This window comes from Dasypus novemcinctus, chromosome 31 (assembly GCF_030445035.2).
Source record: "Dasypus novemcinctus isolate mDasNov1 chromosome 31, mDasNov1.1.hap2, whole genome shotgun sequence".
NCBI lineage: Eukaryota > Metazoa > Chordata > Mammalia > Cingulata > Dasypodidae > Dasypus > Dasypus novemcinctus.
Window position 1 is genome coordinate 6,058,580 of NC_080703.1, and position 19,378 is coordinate 6,077,957.

Below are 19,378 nucleotides of genomic sequence, written 5' to 3' on the forward strand. Positions count from 1 at the left end.
ACTAAGTTCTTGGCTATGCTGCAGACGTGAATTTCAAGAGAATGCCAGGTGAGTTAGGCCAGTAATTTATTCAGGTAGGAAGGGAAGAGAAATGGGAGAAAATAACAGAACATGGTCCGAGGTGGTGAGGAAGGGGATAAAAAGTGATGAAGAGGGCTGATTTAGAAACTACAATTCTCCATTATAGATTATAAGTCCCCAGAGTAACTTGCATGGTCACATGGCAGAGGAAAAATGATGAAATCAACACGCAGAGGGCAAGATGGGTCCACAGGCAAAAAGCTAGGCAAGAGCAAGCTCAAGCCTCATGGTTTGCTTTTAAACTAATTATTCCACTCCTTTGCTAATGACAGGGAAGGAGGTTCCAGTTGTTTGCTGTTTGGATTGATTACCCTGCCCATAAATTCCTTAGTGATGACCCAATGATAAAGTTCCCAGGGAACATCCGGGCTTTTTCATATTTTCAGGAAGGAGTCTTTGTCCTGGGTAGCAGAATCCCAGGGGAGAGATTCCTCCAGCAGCCATCTTGGGGGTTTTTGATGTCCATGTGGACTCTCTGTCAGGTTCCAGATCCATCTATTCCCTATCTTACTAGCCTGCTTCACTTTTGTTCCACCACCACTTCTTGAAAAGATCATACTTTCTGCATTGAATTACCCTTGTCCTCTGTGAAACATCAGTGGAATCCATTTATGTGGGGTCATTTGTCCATTTCACCAACAGAATTTTTTAAATTATTGTGTTTTTATAGTAACTCTTACAACCAAATAATATGATTCCTACAATATTGTTCTTCTTTTCTATTTTGTTACAGGGTACAAAAAAACTCGTCATAATGTTTGTTGCTTAAAATAAAGTCTGAGAGAATTTATCATGGAAATTATTGCCTTGGCAAAGTGTATTCTATTATGGCCCAGGGTTTCTAGCCATCACAACTATTAAGAAGAAGCAGGAACATATGTTTTCCCTGACATTTTCAGAAAAGGGTACTAGATCTCTATAAAATCCATAAAAATATTAACTTAATGTAATTACAATACAAACAGTACCATTTATGATATTTTTCTGATTACTCCTTGAGGCTAAATTGCACTGCTTTGAATATCTCCTCAGGAAATTCATCATCCACATGGAAACAGAAAACCAAACATCTGGTTTAGAATTCATCCTCCTGGGGCTCTCAGAAAATACAGAGGTGCAGCCCCTCCTCTTTGGGATGTTCCTGTCCATGTACCTGGTCACCTTCATTGGCAACCTGCTCATCATCTTGGCCATCATCTTGGACTCCCATCTCCACACACCCATGTACTTCTTCCTCGCCAACCTGTCTCTTACTGATATCTATTTCACCTCCACAACGGTACCAAAGATGCTGCTGAACATCCAGACAGGCAACAAAATCATTACTTTTGAAAACTGTTTCACCCAGATGTATTTTTTCATGCTTTTTGTACAACTAGATAACTCCTTCTTGACTGCAATGGCCTATGACCGCTTTCTGGCCATCTGTCACCCCCTGCACTACACAGTCATCATGAACCCCTGGCTCTGTGGCCTCCTGCTGTTAGCATCCTGGTTATTGAGTGTTTTGGACTCTCTTTTGCATGACTTGATGGTTTTGCGATTGTCTTTTTGTACAGAGATGGAAATGCCCCACTTTTTCTGTGAACTTAATCAGGTAGTCAGACATGCTTGTTCTGACACCTTCCTCAATGACCTTGTGATGTATTTTGCAGGTGGACTTCTGGGGATTATACCATTCACTGGGATCTTTTTCTCTTACTATAAAATTGTGTCCTCAATTTTGAGAATCTCAACAGCTCATGGTAAATATAAAGCATTTTCTACTTGTGGGTCTCACCTCTCAGTAGTGACCTTGTTTTATGGTACAGGTCTTGGAGTGTATCTTAGCTCTGCTGCTACCCAAAACTCAAGGGCAAATGCAATAGCCTCAGTGATGTATACAGTGGTCACACCCATGTTGAACCCCTTTATTTACAGTCTTAGAAACAAGGACATAAAGCAGGCCTTTAAAAAGCTGGGAAACATTCTGTCTATAAAAGGATACTTTGTCTCAAGTTTACAAAAGTGCTCATGATTAACAGAGATCAAACATTAGAAGATTCTTTTTGAAAATGAAATATTTTGTTGTCTTTTTTAAAAGATACATAGATCACACAAAATGTAACATTAAAAATACAAGTTTCCCATATATACCACTCCCCACCCCACCCTCCTCCTCTCACATCAACAACCTCTGATTGTGTGGATTATTATTTGCATTGTAGTTTACACTCTCCCACAGTCCATTCAGTGGCTTATGGCACGATATGTAATGTCCTTCATCTGTCCCTGCTATATCATTCAGGACAACTTCAAGCCCTGAAAATGCCTCCATATCACACATCTTCCTTCTTCCATCACTCAGCAACTCCCATGGCCACTGTCTCCAGACAGACTAGTGTGGCAAATCCTCAGCATTGTTGCAAGTATCTGTGAGTCTTGTCCTTCAAGCAGTGAAGCTTAGTTGTCACTGTGGGCCCCAAGGAGTGGGGGAAAGAAGAATAGAATAGAAGGAAGAGAGGGCAACTGGGGGCAATGGAAGTGTTCCACAAGATCATGCAGTGATGGATATAGGCCTTGTTAAATTTCACCAAAAAATTAAATGTAAACCATAACACAACCAAATTTTTATAAAATTGTACAATCTAAAATATAAACCATAATGTAAACCATAGTGGAAACATGGTTTTTATCTATGTTTCAATATCTGTACAACAACTATAGCAAATATATGCACATTAAAAAGATAATTGCTGGGGAAGGGAGAAAAGTGTTTGATGTTGGCATATCAGATTCCCCTATATTTTATATGTGACTTCATTGTGATCTAAAACTTTTTTGAAGACATAATAAAATTTTTTTAAAACAAAGGATGAAGACCCTAAGAAATGAATGGAGGAGATAGCTTTACTACTGTACATACAGGGCAACACCTATTACAGTGATGAAAGGAAGGCAAAATGTCAACTATATTTTATGATATTTTGCATTTTTAATACCCCAATTTATTTTTTAACTTTATTTTAGTTTTTCTTAAATATAGAATAAAAATATTCTATTTTTAATCTTTAAACCTATTGCTACTATTTCATTTTCCTATTAATTGAGTTTGGAAATGTATTAACATATAATTTTGAAGAAGTTTTGGATCACGGAGTGGTTACACAATTGCAGAGCTGGAGCACTGGTGTGGGATGTCATTAATGGGGGATGTATGGGTGGGAGGCAGTTCTCCAGGACATTCATACAGGGTATATAAATATATTTGGATATTAATTGGGTATTTTCATAGTAGGTAGAGATTCACATGACAACTGAGGGAGTGCTGAATTCCTGTTCTGGGAAACTATGTTGCATTCCTCAATTGAGGAGCCACTATCCCCCAAGTGCAAGAACAAAGACCAGTGAAGAAGGATGGTTCAATGATTGCACATGATACTGATGACTATGCTTAGGAGCTTTGAGCTTGAAATTTCAACTAGGTCTAGAGATGCAGGGTGCCTAAGAATAACCTCCTGAGAGCCTCCATGTTGCTCAAATGTGGCCACTCCCTAAGTCAACTCAACATTACCTTCCCTCAAGCATGAGACATGTCCCCTGGGTTGAGAATCTCTGGTGCTGAGGAATTACTACCAAGCACCAGCTGGTGACACAATTAGAAAAATACCTTGAATAAAAAGGGGAAATGGGAAAGACAAAGGAGTTCATACATCTAAGAGACTTCAAAATGAGTCAGGAGGTCATCAGATGGGTTAGGCATATGCACCTTTCAGCAGGATCTCAGAGACAGCCTAAGTAGATACTACCCCAGGCAGTGGTTCTCCTGAGGACTACAGAGATACCTCATTCCTACAGTCACGGCAGATGGCTCTGGAGTTCTGTGCTTTGCCAGTAGGCCTTACTTTGGAATTTGTGCTCTGAAGTGTGATGGAGTTGGACTCAGATGTGCTCTTTCTACACATTCCTCTTCTGTCACTTTTACTCAACCTGTTGTTTGTGCTGGGGTTTTTGTATGGCCAGGAGACTTGAATGAGCCTCAGCAGAGTTGCAACACCTGCTCTCCAATTCATTGGATTTCCCTGTCAGCTAACAGGGAGGGAGGACTGTCAACCACCATACCAGGGAACCGAGAGAGTCTTCAAGAGCAAGTAGGAGAATTCCATCCATCAGCCATGTGGGATCTAAGCCAACTCTCAATTTAGAGGTGGAGTGGACATCACCATCCCAGGGTACACAAGGTGGAGGAATAAAATATGGATTAGAGGAGATCTTAATCTAGGTACTTTAGAAGTGTATAGAGAGATAATCTGTCATTCACCCAATAAAAACTTATATTTGTTTCATTTTTGTATATCATGGATTCCTACTTCTTTTGTATTGTTTTACATTATGTGCTATCTCATTGTATTCCTGGAATCAGGATTGAAGATAGAAACTGTTGCCTGGATTTTCAGCAGTAAAATATTTTATTCAGTTTATTCTGTATATATAAAATTACAGCAGGTGCTGGAGGGATGAAAGTGTATTGCAGTCACTCCCAGAGAAAGAAACTGCTTGTGTTTTATGGTGTTAGTGAAAAATAAGCTCTCCTAGCAAATGCTCCCTACCAGCTACCAAGGTTTGTTCATTAATTCCTTAAAGAGGTCACATCCTACACTGGAGATGTCATCTGACTGCTTTATAGTAATCCACATTCTGTCTCCAATATGTGCCTTTCTCCTGTGCCTTCAAAATCGTAATTCAAGGGAGTTTGTAATCAACAACACAATCTATGCTTCTTCAAACAATGATGATTTCAATAATTTTATCATTCTTCCAGTGACATAAGTTTGCCCTTCAAAAAATATTTCCATATTGAAGGATATTATCTGGAAATTTCTTTCAGCACTCCCTACAATAATAGTCCCCATTTATGGGTGATAAAAAGCAAATATGTGTTTTTCTGCATTTCATACTATATCTTATTTTACTATTAAACCCAGATATTAGGACATAATTTCAGACTTTTATGTAGGCTTGCTGTTTTCTTCTGAGGTAGACTAAGGTGAATGCTTCATTTATCAACTGATTTCCTTGCCATCACTACAAATGGCAAGCCAGAGTGGCATTTTGGAATTAGTGATTTCTCTGAGCTAATGGTCATTTTTGAAAATGTTAATAATTGCTTACATATTTGTATTCACTTCATATTCTTTGGTAAAGCTGTGAATTCATTTTCAGTTATAATTTATTAACACACAGGTTCAGTCTCTGATGTGAGTCATACACTCATCAGGGCTGCAATTTTCACGGAAAGATATATCATTCATGCACTTTTATAAAATGTCTGTGTTTTTTTACTGCACCATAATCTGAAAATTAAAAATCCTCACTTTGTCATTTTTTTCTGGAATTCTCTCCAATGCAAGTAAGAGCTCCACCTTATTCCACATTACTTGAATTAGGATTCTCAGTAAAATCATTTATCACATAAACGAGTTTGTCAATACCTTTCCTAGGTGCATTCTTTAAATGTTACTGTAAACAATATATTGTGAATCATTTTTCCAAGCTATACAAGAGCAATTATGTACATTTATCACATGGAAATAGTGTCAGTGGTCTTATCACTCCCAACAATGTGATGTATCAGTTCCCAATTGCTACCCTGCAAGACTGTTATTTTGTTATCAGTTCTTGTACAAAATAGTTTACATGAAAGGCTTATTTTCAAGCAGAAATCTCTTCCCACATAAAAGCTTTTAAGAATTTTGACTTTAGTCCATTGTACATTATAATAAGTAGAATTATTATTATTCTATTGTAGACATATTATTGTAATTGAAGAATTTTATCATTGCTATAAAGGCATTGGCCACCAGAGGTTTTGAGGGGAGAGAAGAGAAGAATAGGTGTACTATGGAGACATATTGGAGAAATGGGAATTCTCCTACATGACCTTGCAATGATGGAAACAGGGGCATTATACATTTTGTCACAGCCTATAAAATTGTGTGAGATTGAGAGTAAACTATAATCTAAAATATAGTCCATGGTTAGTAGAAATTCTTCAATATGTGTCCTTCAATGTTAACAAATGTACAACTCTAATGAAACAAGTTGTTAATGTAAAGTGTGGGATGGTGAAGGGCTAGAGCATATGGGAATCTCCTAAATTTTTAATGTAACATTTATATAATCTAAAGCTTCTTTAAAAATAAAAAAAGTCAAGAAAATTTTGAAAAAGAATCTTGAGAAAAAACATGGTAAGCATGAACACTCATCTTATTGAAGAAACTAGAGTTATGTCTTTCAATAATTAAGTATAGAAAACAGTGAAAAACAGTCCAGCTAAGAAAGGCAATATTTCTGTTATAATCAGGAACATTGTATAATCAAGAAGACTCCACTGGAATTATTGACCACACAAATATGCCCCCTTTCTGCAGTCAGGGAGAAAGAGGCTCATGTCTTTAGTATTGATTAAATAATCACCACCTCCTGCCGTTTCCCCATCTGGAGGACAGGAATACAAGCCAGAAAGAGGGAGAAAAGACTGCTAAGAATCACGTACCTTACTGATCTCACACCCTAAGAAGACTCAGTTGTGGATGCCAAACTTACTTACACTTTGAGTGTATTTATGAAGAGAGGGTGATTGTGTATCTTTCAAAATCCCCTAAGAAACTTCCTATTGCTTTCCTAAATATTTAGCTGGTGCACTGATTCATAAGGTAATATTTTTGTTAAGCAAATATCATATGTGAGTAATGGAGACCTTTTCAAATCTATTATATTCTCCTAGAACTTATGTTATTACTGAGATCATTTCTTATTTCCCCATTCCTGCATCTTCTCTTTTTCTTTCAAAAAAATGTATTCCTGGTTTTGTCAGTAGAATTTTATTCTTCTCCAGGATCCTAAAATATGTGGAAACAATGATTCACTCTAAACTGAAGGTATAAATTTGTTCTCATGTAAAACTAAGTTTATTCCTTAAGAGTCTATTAATGGCTCTAAGGGCGGGGGAGGGGAGGAAGCATCATATTGTCTGTTATCAGTGAAACTTAAGTACAGTTAGGGTGTTTTTTTTAAAGGGAAACCTTGAAGTGAGTCCCTAAAATATAAATTTCATCTAAAGACACTTCCATAAATTTGGTGAGGAATAAACAACAAGTTACAGAGGGGAAAACTAGTATTTTTCCTGGAGAAGTGGGGGATTTATTTTCTGTCTGAAAACCATGAAATGTATGTTACATAGAAGGAGGGCAAGATACATTTTGAGTGAGCTCTGTTCTGTTTAATTAAATGTTGTGTGAGTAGAATAAATACTTTGGGACCCTATCATGAGAAATTTAGAAAAGATGAATACTGTCAATTGAAGATTTCCTGTCCAGAGTGGGGAAGTGAGAATAAACACACCCAGGTCCAAGGAACATCATTTAAACCAAAAGAAAGTAGAAAACTGTAGCAGAGCCCTTACCTGTTAAAATGTATTGTAATAAGGTAGCCTGTGTTTGAGTATATTTCAAACATGGGAACAATTACTCCTTCCTCCACAGCCAAGAACTGAGTTTACAAGAGAAGCAAATTCTAGAGTAACAGTATTGAATGAGAAGGTCCTGGATGTCACATCCTAATGTCTTTCTCCAATGCCACACTTCCCATTTCTCATTTCCAGATCACCCCTCTCAGAAGAACCGGAAGCACCTGCATATTAATAGCTCTGAGATACATCATCCTAAGTGTGGTTATATATATGTTTCATTTCCTGAAGTTTCCTGAATGAAAATATTTTGTATTTATTTATTATCCAAGAAGGAAACCATCAGTGGAACAATAAATCACTGAAATCAACCTGTAGATCTGTTTCACTGTGAAGAAAATATGAGAGGTAATGTTTTACTGGCAGTAAATGGAGGGACACAGAGAAAATGTCAAGTGTAGGAGGTCCACAGATATAAATTTGATTTATTTTCCATTTCTGCTTCATGGATCTTTGGATCTTTGTGGATCTTTGATTCCCACTGTAGATAAATTTCTCCCATTTCCATTACTTGAAAATTCTAAATTTTCATCATTGTATATTTTAGTTTCATAGGTTCTATTTATTTCATTATTGAAATATACCATTTTATATAATTGCAATATTCTTTTTAATCTTCTAAAACTCATTTAAAAGTGTTGTTTCATATTCTCTGAATATTTTCAAAATCTGAAACACTTAAAGGCTTTTATTCCTATTGCCTGTCTTTTTTCTGTCTTTTTGTTATGATAACTTGCTTTCTTAGGGTCTGTTTAGATTTTTGAATTATTAAAAAGATACATAGATTACACAAATGACACATAAAAAAGATAGGGGATTCCAAAATATGCCCCACTCCCCACACCTCCCACATTTTCCCACATTAACAACATCTTTCATTAGTGAAGTACATTCATTGCAATTGATGAACACATTCTGAAGCATTGCCCCTAAGCATAGACAAATGTTTACATTGCAGTTTATACTCTCTTCAACACAATTCCATAAGTTATGGCAAGATATATAATGGTTTGCATCTGTCATTGCAATGTCTTTTAGGACAATTCCCAATTCCAAAAAACGCCCCTGTATTATAACTGTTTTTCCTGTTTTCTGCCCTCAGAACCTCCAGTGACCACTATCTTCACATTCCTTACATGTGGCTTTTCTGTCCTTTCATTTGAAACTGTAACTAGTACTAGAGTTGGTAGGTTTATGTACAAGAGACTTAAATTTGGGGCTGTCCATGTGCCAGCTGGGCCCTGAATCTCAATAGATTTGCAACACTTCTCTCCAATTCATTGGTTTCCCCCAAGACAACAGACAAGGGGGTGATGATGGACAACTACCATACCAAGTAACTGAGAAAACCTACAACTGCAAACAAAAGAGTCCCATCCATCAGCTCTAATGGATCACAGCCCTTCTCTATTAGATGTGGAGTAGACATCATCATCCCAGAATCCTCTTGTTTGGGGAATGAAATTTGGTCTAAAGTAGGCTTACTGGTATCTTACTATGAACTTATTGTGATTCTAGCAATGGAAGAATTTACCCATTGACATATTGTTTTAAAATTGTGCTCTGTTTAATTTGAGCACATATTTGTGTGAATTCTTGGAGGTCTCAGTGGAAAAGAGAGGATTCACATTTTACATTATTTGGAAATTAGCAAGCTAAAACAATTTAATGTTAGGTTGTGCACCTTTAAGGTCACATAGGTTCCTTGATTTCAGATTGCATACTGGATCCTCATTCAGAGAGCTTTTTTTTTTTTTTAGAGTTAAAATCTTTAATTTTTTTTATTTTATTTATTCATTTTTTAAAAATATATTGCATTCAAAAAATATGAGGTCCCCATTCACCCCACCTCCCCCACCCCACCACTCCCCCCACAGTAACACTCTCCCCCATCATCATGACACATCCATTGCATCTGGTGAATACATCTCTGGGCATCACTGCACCCCATGGCCTGTAGTCCACACCATACCCCACACTCTCCCACATTCCATCCAGTGGGCCATGGGAGGACATACAATGTCCGGTAATTGTCCCTGCAGCACCACCCAGGACAACTCCAAGTCCCAAAAATGCCTCCACATCTCATCTCTTCCTCCCATTCCCCACCCAGCAGCCACCATGGAAACCTTTTCCACATCAATGTTACATTTTCTCGATTATTAACCACAATAGTTCATGAATAGAATATCATTAAGTCCACTCTAATCTTCACTGTATTCCTCCTTCCTGTGGACCTTGGCTTGGTTGTGTCCATTCCACAACTATGTCAAGAGCGGGCTTAGATTCCACATGGATACTGGATGCAATGCTCCTGCTTTCAGTTGTAGGCACTCTAGGCTCCATGGTATGGTGGTTGACCTTCTTCAACTCCATGTTAGCTGAGTGGGGTAAGTCCAATAAATCAGAGCGTAGGAGCAGAAGTCAGTTGAGGCTCAGGTCCTGGCTATCATATTGTCAGTTCAGAGATTCAAATCCCCTAGATATACCTTAAACCTCAGCATCAACGACAATTCCAGTAAAGCAGCATGAAATGCTTGTGAAAAGAGATCACATCTCATTCAGAGAGCTTTGGCACTTGTACCACCATGGTCAGGAGAAGTGTGTCTCTTCATACACATAATTGATTACTGTATTTATACTTTGTTAACCTTTACAATGCAACTATAATTCTAAGGATCCATCTTTTACCGGAATCTCTTACCAGAGTTTCCACTTAGGAGAATTTTTTAATTCATTTTCATATGGAACATATTTAGTAATATGGAATCTCAAATTCCTTGATGTGGATAGTCTCTCAAAACTGCAACTGGCATTTGAAATCCACTACACATCACAGTCGTTTTATTATTTTGTGGCTAAACTAATTCATTCTGTTAGGCCAGATTTGGGATGAATTTAAAATATTCAGGGAAATTTATAGGTGTGAATCCTCATTTTAAAAAATAACACATCAAAAGCCTATCTACAGGGAAGCAGACTTGGTCCAGTGAATAGGGCATCTGTCTACCACATGGGAGGTCCACCTGGGAGGTCTGCGGTTCAAACTCAGGGCCTCCTTTACCCGTGTCCAGCTGGCCATGCACAGTGCTATTGCGTGCAAGGAGTACCATGCCACGCAGGGGTGTCCCTGCATAGGGGAGCCCCATGTGCAAGGAGTGCACCCCATAAAGAGAGCCACCCATTGCAAAAGACAGTTCAGCCTGCCCAGGAATGGCACCGCACACATGGAGAGCTGACGCAGCAAGATGACACAACAGAAAAGAAACACAGATTCCTGTGCTGCTGACAACAACAGAAGCAGACAAAGAAGAACATGCATCAAATAGACACAGAGAACAGACAACTGGGGGGGGGGAGGGAGAAGGGGAAAGAAAAAATTTTTTAAAAAGCCTAACTACAGATTTGTGGGAAATAGAAAAAGAAGGGCAAACTGTACCTAAATCTAGAAGAAGGAGAAAAATAATATAGATTTAAGTGAAGAGAAATGAACTAGACTATAGAAAATACAATTGTGTGAACCAATGAAATTGGTTCTTGGAAAAGATCAATAAAATAGAAAAGGTTCTTTTAGATTGAAAAAGAAACAAGAAAGAGGATGCAAATTGCCAAAATAAAAAATGTAATCAGGGATGTTGCTAGATATTGCTGACATTAAAGGGATTATGAATTAAATCTATGAACAATTGTCTATCAGAAATCTAGAAAATAGAAGAAATGGACCAATTCCTAAAAACATGCAAGTTATCTAAATTGACTGGAAAGAAATAGATCTCAACAAAAACATAATGCGTAAAGAAATTCAATTAGTTATCAACAACTTCTCAAAACTAGAAGTCTAGGATCAGACATCTTCTAAAATGAAATCTATGAAATATTCAAAGAAGAATTAATGACAATATTTTTCATAATCTTTCATCTTGAAGTTGATACATATAGCCTCCAAACTCATTCTATGAGACTAAAGTTATTTTGATGCCAAAACTACATAAAGCATATCAAAGAAAGTAAAGCAAGGAGCAATTTCTCTCATAAATATAGATGCAAAACACTTAACAAATACTAGCATGTCAAATCCAAGAGAATATTACAAGAATTACCCACCAAGACAAAATGGGATTCAAAATGAATGTTCAACTTAAGAAAATCAATGTAATATGCCCATTAACCCAATGAAAAGGAAATCACATGAAAATCTCAATTGATGCAGAAAATGTGAATGATAAATTCCAACACCTTTTCATGATAAAAATACATAGAAAAATAAAAATATAAATAACTCCCTAAACAGAATAAACAAAATATATAAGAAAACACAGGAAATCTTATCCTCAATCCTGAAAGAGTGGAAGTTATCTCTTTGAGATCTGGAACAAAACAAGGATGACTGCTTTCAATATTGCTATTCAGTATTATAGTGGAAGTTAAGAAATTAGGCCATAAAATTAAATAAAGGCTACCCAATTTAGAAAGAAAAAGTAAAATCATGTTTAAAGAGATGTGATTATCCTTATCTACATCATGACAAGCTGCCCCCAAAAAAACCGTAGAGCTCATAAATGAATTCAACCAAATGAAACCTATCAGGTTTACATGAAAAAAAAAGTTTATTTTATACAACAGAAAGAATATTCTTAAATGGACAATAAAAAAAATCCATTCACCATAGCATCTAAAAGAAGAAAATGCATAGGAATAATTTTAACTAAACAGGATGCACAATGAAAACTTCAAAAAAAAGTTGAATGAAATAATAAAAGAACTAAGTAAATGGCAAGGTATTCTGTGTTAATGAATAGGGGTAATTAATATTGTTAAGATGTCAGTACTACCCAAAGTTATCTACAGCTTCAATGTAATTCCCACCTAAGTCCTAAGAGCCTTTTTAGCAGAAATGGAAAAGCTGATCCTGATTTATATGGAAATACACTCCAGGAGGACTCCAGTACCATCTTATTATGTTGCATTTACTTATTTGCTTATCTCATGCCTTCTAAAGTCTGTGAGCTGTTTGAGCAGAAGCAAAATATCTCACTCTTCTATTCATTCCCAGAACATAACTTACTATTTACCATACAGTAATGTTGAATAAATATTTGTTAAATGATTAAGAAATAAATGATTGAGTGAGTTGCACATATATTGCTAAGTTTTGGGGAGAATGGAGAAGAAGTGAGAGAAAAGGAAACTTGTTAACAGAGGGAAGTCTCATGACTCCAAAGGAGACAGATTTGAAACAAGATATTTTAGTGTACCCAGAATCTTTTTTACTATCAGTGATAGAGAAGCCATTTTGGGAAACCTTGTAATATTAGAGTTCACATCTAAAGAAAGGTGACTTCCTACAGGGAAGGAAGGTGTTCAGTGGGATAAGAGATGGACATGGTTCTTCATATCTGTCTTCTGAGGGTCAAAACTGGCACGAGTTTGCTTTGTGGTTTTCTTTCTTACCTCCAGAGAAGTGTATATCTTATCAAGAAGAGAGATAAAAGAATAACTCATTAATGAGTTTCATGCAAATGAAATCCCTAAAGATCTCTGTGGCAGGTTGATACTATTTATGAATTCCAAGAAGAGATTTAGATTATGTTTGTAAACTGGTCTGTTCCTCTGTATATGGTACCCTTTGATTGATTTAAATTCATTTTTTTTACATTTACTTGATTAAATCAAGGTTAGAGCTTTGATTTGAGAATATCATTAGTGGTACTCAGGGTTGAGTCCCTGCTCCCTTGGAGTCCTATATAAATGAACACTCACTCATGAAGACACGCAGGAGAAGACACACAGTGGAACACAATTTCATAGATAGAGATTTTTGTTTCACTGCTTTTTCTTTTTCTAAAATTTTGGGAAGAATCCAGTTCAACACATTTATCCATTTTTTCTTTTAGTAATTCAACTGACATTTAGGCATCAAACAATATGAAGAACTAAATATGAATCTGGGAATGAAGAAGTGAATGACACATTGTTTCTTTTACAATAAGATTATATCTAAACAGGTTAAGAGACATAGAAATGAGTACATGCCATATCCTGAGCTGGCTCTGAATTCCTGGTGAAGAGGGTCTAGAACTTTGGACTCATCCTGTGCTGTGTGAGTTAGTGAAGGCATCATGTGGGACCTCATGATTGAACTGAGCCTTAAAGGAGGAATTGGAATAATTCCATGAGGATGTGGAGGTAGAAGCACAACAAAAAGTGGTAGGAGGGACACAAATGTGAGTTCAGTATAATCATAGAATGTGGTACAGTTTTAAAAATAGTTCTAAATATCTGATGAACAATGATGGGCATTCATGAAAAGTGGAAAATGAGCCTTGTAACAGAGAGCCTTGCATTCTGTCCACAAATTGGATATTTATGTTTCAGGTTGTTGGAGTCTGTGTAGAGTTTAGAGACAGTGATGTTCATGAAAACCCTTGCCAAGTAGAAAGATTTCTCTGGGTTAATGTGAATCTATCTGTTGTAAAAACTTTGGAGAGATGATGAGGGATGAAAATAGAATGGTGGATGCAGGGAAGGAGGTGTGGTGAGTTAGTATATGTGGGGTTGAATCATAAAGTATTCACTATTAATGCTTGGCATAATGTCAGTCATTTCATGTTCATCATTTTATTTAGTTATTCCAATTACTCTATGAAATCAGAGTAATTTTCCAATGCATGTAATTGTGTCGGATTGAATCTTGGAGTTTTATGATCCTAGGAATTTGCATTTCACTAAAAATTTTACTTCTTAATAAACTTAATATTTAGAACAGTTTTAGAGTTGCAGAAATCCTGTAAGGATGTTATAGATAGTTTCCAAGAACCTCTTACCCCCTTTCCCCTGTTCGTACCATCTGCCATCCAAAATAACACCTTATATTTATTTGTCATAACTTCTTAGTCACTTTGTGATTGTGGCAGCTTCTCAAACTCTTCTTGGTTTTGATAACCTGGATACTTTCGAGGAGTGTAGGTAAGGTATATTGTAAAGTTTCCCTCAGTTTGAATTTTCTGATGTTCTTCTCATGATTAGACTGAGTTTATGGGTTTTTGGAAGAATACACCAGAGATAAAGTATCATTTTCATCACATCATAACCAGGGTGCATCTTATCAACTTGACTTATCATTGTTGATATTGACTTCTTTCAGCAATGTTTTGTGGTTCCCCAGCATAAAGTTCCTCATTTCTCTAACCTTCCTTATATCTCCTTTGGGAAGAAGTCACTAAGTGAAACCCGTATTTCAAGAGTGGGATTTTTCTCCATCGCCTTGAAAGAGAAAGATCTACATAAATTATTGATTTTTTTCCTGCAAGAGAGATTTGTCTTTTCTTTTTTATTTAATCAATTATTTATTACTATCAGGATGAACTCATGAAATTTATATGATACTTTTAGTTGTGATACAATACTACTTTTCTTGTTGTTTAATTTGTTCCACTTTTGGCCATGGGGGTGAAATGTCAACTGTACTCTTTATCTGTAGTATAACCCCATCATTGAGAGTTTTATTTTAGCACATATTTACTCTATGATACTATAAATTGTGCCAGTCATTTCTAGCATGTTTCTCTCCTAGAGTCAATAATTTCTCCAAGAAGACACTTATTGGATAATGGTACTGTGCCTGCTAAGGCTTCTCTGAAGAGAGTGTGAGGAGACATATGTGTGTATATACACATTTATAAATATGTCTACATACAACACTATCTATATTTACCTATACATGAGTTAATAATTCTAAACTATTAACATATAGAACATTCTAGCCTCCTCCCTTGCTTATCTGTAATCACCTATTTCACAGTGTGAAAAATATTTCCTCATCTGTCAACTATCTATGAAACTTGATTCCAGTGCAAATGCATAGAAGCATTAGAATTGTTAATCCATACATTGTGGGTTGGTACATTGTTAATTAGAATACTGTACTTCATAGTTTCTTTTGGCTTTATTTTACAGAGTCCATTCATATCCAATATTACTTCTTTTTTTAAAGTTTAAAACATATCATTGAAAATGTCTTTAAAGATAATTAATTATGAAAATAATACACATTTATAGGGAATGAGTAGATTTTTTCCAAAATGTTACACTGAAAAGTATAAGAAGTTCCTTTACACCCCACTCCCAACTCCCAACTGTATCATTTTTAATCGTATTTTTTGCTGATACATATATCACAAACAAATTACATTAAAAAAATAAGAGGTTCCCATAAACCCCCTACCCCACTCTTCCCACATGAACAACCTCATTCATCATTGTGGTTCATTTGTTGCATTTGGTGGATACATTTTGGAGCGCTGCTGCACCACGTGGATTATAGTTTACATTTTAGTTTACACTCTCCCCCAGTCCATTCAGTAGGTTATGGCAGGATATATAATGTCCAGCATCTGTCCTTGCAATATCATTTAGGACAACTCCAAGTCCCCAAATTGTCCCCACATCACCTCTTTTCTTCCCTCTCCCTGCCCTCAGCAACTACTGTGGCCACTTACTCCACATCAATGCTCAATTTCTTCCATTGCCAGTCACAACAATGTGTGCGTAAGTGGCTCTCTGAATCTTGAAGTTTCAGAATCAGCAAGGCCAACTCTTTCTTCATCATCTCTGAACACTCTATTCTTAAAAATCTTTTTATATTTTATGAAAGTATATCATTCATACATAAACATGCACACTAAAGATTGTGATCTTACAAAATATACATACATAACATCACACAGGGGTCTCATACAACACCCTTCCACCAACTCTTTGCATTGTGAAACATTTGCTACAAACTGTACATGAACGTCATCACAATATTACTACCAACTATAGATCCTATATTACACTTGGTGTATTTTTTCCCCAACTCATACTATTTTTTTATAATATTTTTATTACAAATATTGTGAACTTGCAAAACAATCATATAAATGTGTAAATTTCCCATACAACTCCACACTCTGGTGGAACATTTATTACAGATTATGAGACAATATGACCAGACTATTACCACCAATCATGGTCCATAGCATACTTTTTTTTTAGGGTCATGCAAACCTTTATCTTTCTTTTTTTAAAAAAAGATTTATTTATTTATTTATTTCACTACCCTTCCCCCCGCCCCCGACCCCAGTTGTCTGTTCTCTGTGTCTATTTGCTGTATCTTCTTCTTTGTCCGCTTCTGTTGTTGTCAGCGGCACAGGAATCTGTGTTTCTTTTTATTGTGTCATCTTGTTGTGTCACCTCTCCGTGTGTGCGGCACCATTCCTGGGCAGGCTGCACTTTCTTTCATGCTGGGCGGCTCTCCTTACGGGGTACACTCCTTGCGCATGGGGCTCCCCTACACGGGGAACACCCCTGCATGGCAGGGCACTCCTTGCATCCATCAGCACTGCACATGGGCCAGCTGCACACGGGTCAAGGAGGCCCGGGGTTTGAACTGCAGACCTCCCATGTAGTAGACAGGCACCCTAACCACTGGGCCAAGTCCACCGCCCATAGCATACATTTGACACATTTTTTCCATACACCTCTATTATCAACACAGTACAGCTTGACATTTATGCAAGAATATTATAGTATTGCTGTTAACCACAGTCTATAGGTCACGCCAACTGTAGTTTTCCATGTATATACAATAGTGATATACATCTGCTCTAGCTCACAGAAGAACTTGCTTGCATTTGTACCCTTAACCACAATTCTCAACTGCCTCTCAACTGTGTATTTCAGTCCCTCGGGTATTCTTTTTTTTCTTTAAAGATTTATTTATTTATTTCTCTCCCCCACTCTGCCCCAGTTGTCTGTTCTCTGTGTCTATATCCCGTGTGTTCTTCTTTGTCCACTTCTGTTGTTGTCAGTGGCATGGGAATCTGTGTTTCTTTTTGTTCCGTCATCTTGCTGTGTGTTGCCATGCCATTCCTGGGCAGGCTGAAATTTCTTTTGCACTCGATAGCTCTCCTTATGGGGCTCCTTGTGCATGGAGCTCCCCGATGTGGGGACACCCCTGTGTGGCAGGGCACTCCTTGCATGCATTAGCACTGCACACAGGCCAGCCCCACACAGGTCAAGGAGGCCTGGTGTTTGAACTGCAGATGTCCTATGTGGTGGATTGATGCCCTAGCCACTGGGCCAAGTCTCCTTCCCCCTTGGTTATTCTTTAGTTTTCTTTCAGCCACAATCCCATCTATAATCCAGTTACTACTCCCTATAATGTGTTATTATCAACTCTATCCGTCTCCACACTTTTAAGTTGAGTTAATTAAAACTTCTACAGGAGGAGGCAGGGCAAGATGGTGTCTGAGTGAGTGCAGCTCACAGTCTCTCCTGCAAAGAAGCAGCCACGTGGTGTTGGAGACTTCCCGGAGCGGATTGTTTCAGGGGCTTGCAAGGCAGGAGGTGTATGGACGTCTATTTTTTAGAGACAGTGACAGAAGTAGTGCTTGCTAAAGGTTAAATTGTGGGTTACAAGCACAGAAGTTGGAAGCTGTGGGGAGGCGGGACCCTTCCACTTACGGCTGGCGGCCACAGTGTTCCCTGAGAACTGTCAGTTGTGTGGTGGTGTTCCTGGGCACCATGATCCCCAGATACGTGGTCTTCAGGTCTGTGTCCACTCAGCCCCCATATTCCGCATTCCAGACGCCTACATACTCTGAGTCTGCAGTGTCCCGGGCTTCCCTTTCCCAAGTCCAGCACTTCTGGAGGTCTGGGATTGCCTGAGCCCTCCGGTTTTGGACTGACTCTGTGAGTGGGAGGGATTCGGTAGGAGGTGCAGCAAAGGGACCAAGCGAGTGCAGGTTCAATTTTCTGGTTCTCCCTCCCTCCATTTTCTGTGTATTTGTACTTCGAGGAGCATACCAGCTGGCTTGGGGAGAGCCTGGGAAGAAAGGAGTGGTGAATCTGCTGACAAAATCCAATTCACCTAAATACCCTGTGATATGAAACTTGGTCTGGGAGAAGGTGGAGTCAGAAAATCAACTAGCCCTCTCATAGCACACCTAAAGGAGAGGGACTGTAGGAGGTCCTTTCCAAGCTTCCAGTAGCATACTTGGGGTTCCTGGTGAGCTGTGGGTGCTCTCTCTGGAAATAAAAGTCACTGTTTTCTTTGCAGAGCTGGTTCAACAAGGACCCACTTGAATCTCCTACTGGACCTCTCAGGCAGCTTTCTTGCTGCCCTGGGAGACAGGGAAGTAAAGAGGGGAAAAAGGGGATATGTCAAATCCCTAAGCATTTTATTTGACTGCAAAGAGATACCTTGCTTAAAACTTTGTCTGGCATTTTATTGGGTTGTCTTCTTGTTTTTGTTTTTGCTTTCTCTTTATCCCCCAAGGATCTTTTTTCTTTCTTTTTTCTTTTTTGCTCTTTTTCTTTTTCTTGCTTACTTATCCCCTCCTTTTTGTTCCTTTTTTCCCTTTTCTTTCTTTCATTGCCTTCTTTTTTTATTTTCTTTATATTAGGTGCTGCAGGGAGTTATTCACATTTGCTGTATTTCCTCATCCTCCATTCCACTTTTGTGTGTATATTGATTTGGGCCACCAACACTATCCCATTTCCTCTACATCTTTCTATCCTCCATCATTTATTGTTTCTCTTACATTACACATCTCTTTGTTTGCCCCCCTATTTTTCTGAATTTATTTCTAATAACTTTGCTCTGTTTTCTGTCTTATATTCACTATTTATATTATTGTCCTTTATTTTCTCTTTCCCTCTCTCCTGAACACACTGGCCTTTTAATTAACACTATATTCCTCCCCATATTTAGTTACTGTCTCATTATACATACACTACTTTTCGCAC

At 37.6% G+C, this 19,378-nt stretch overlaps 1 protein-coding gene across 1 annotated transcript; it reads left to right on the forward strand.

Moving 5' to 3' along the window:
- Positions 1-1,129: 1,129 nt before the first annotated feature.
- Positions 1,130-2,050, forward strand: LOC131277047 (olfactory receptor 7C1-like; the record flags this gene model as incomplete). The annotated part of the gene is made up of 1 exon (XM_058290674.2): positions 1,130-2,050. A coding segment is annotated over exon 1 (921 nt), but the record flags the coding sequence as incomplete, so codon positions are not given.
- Between the last annotated feature and the right edge of the window lie 17,328 nt (positions 2,051-19,378).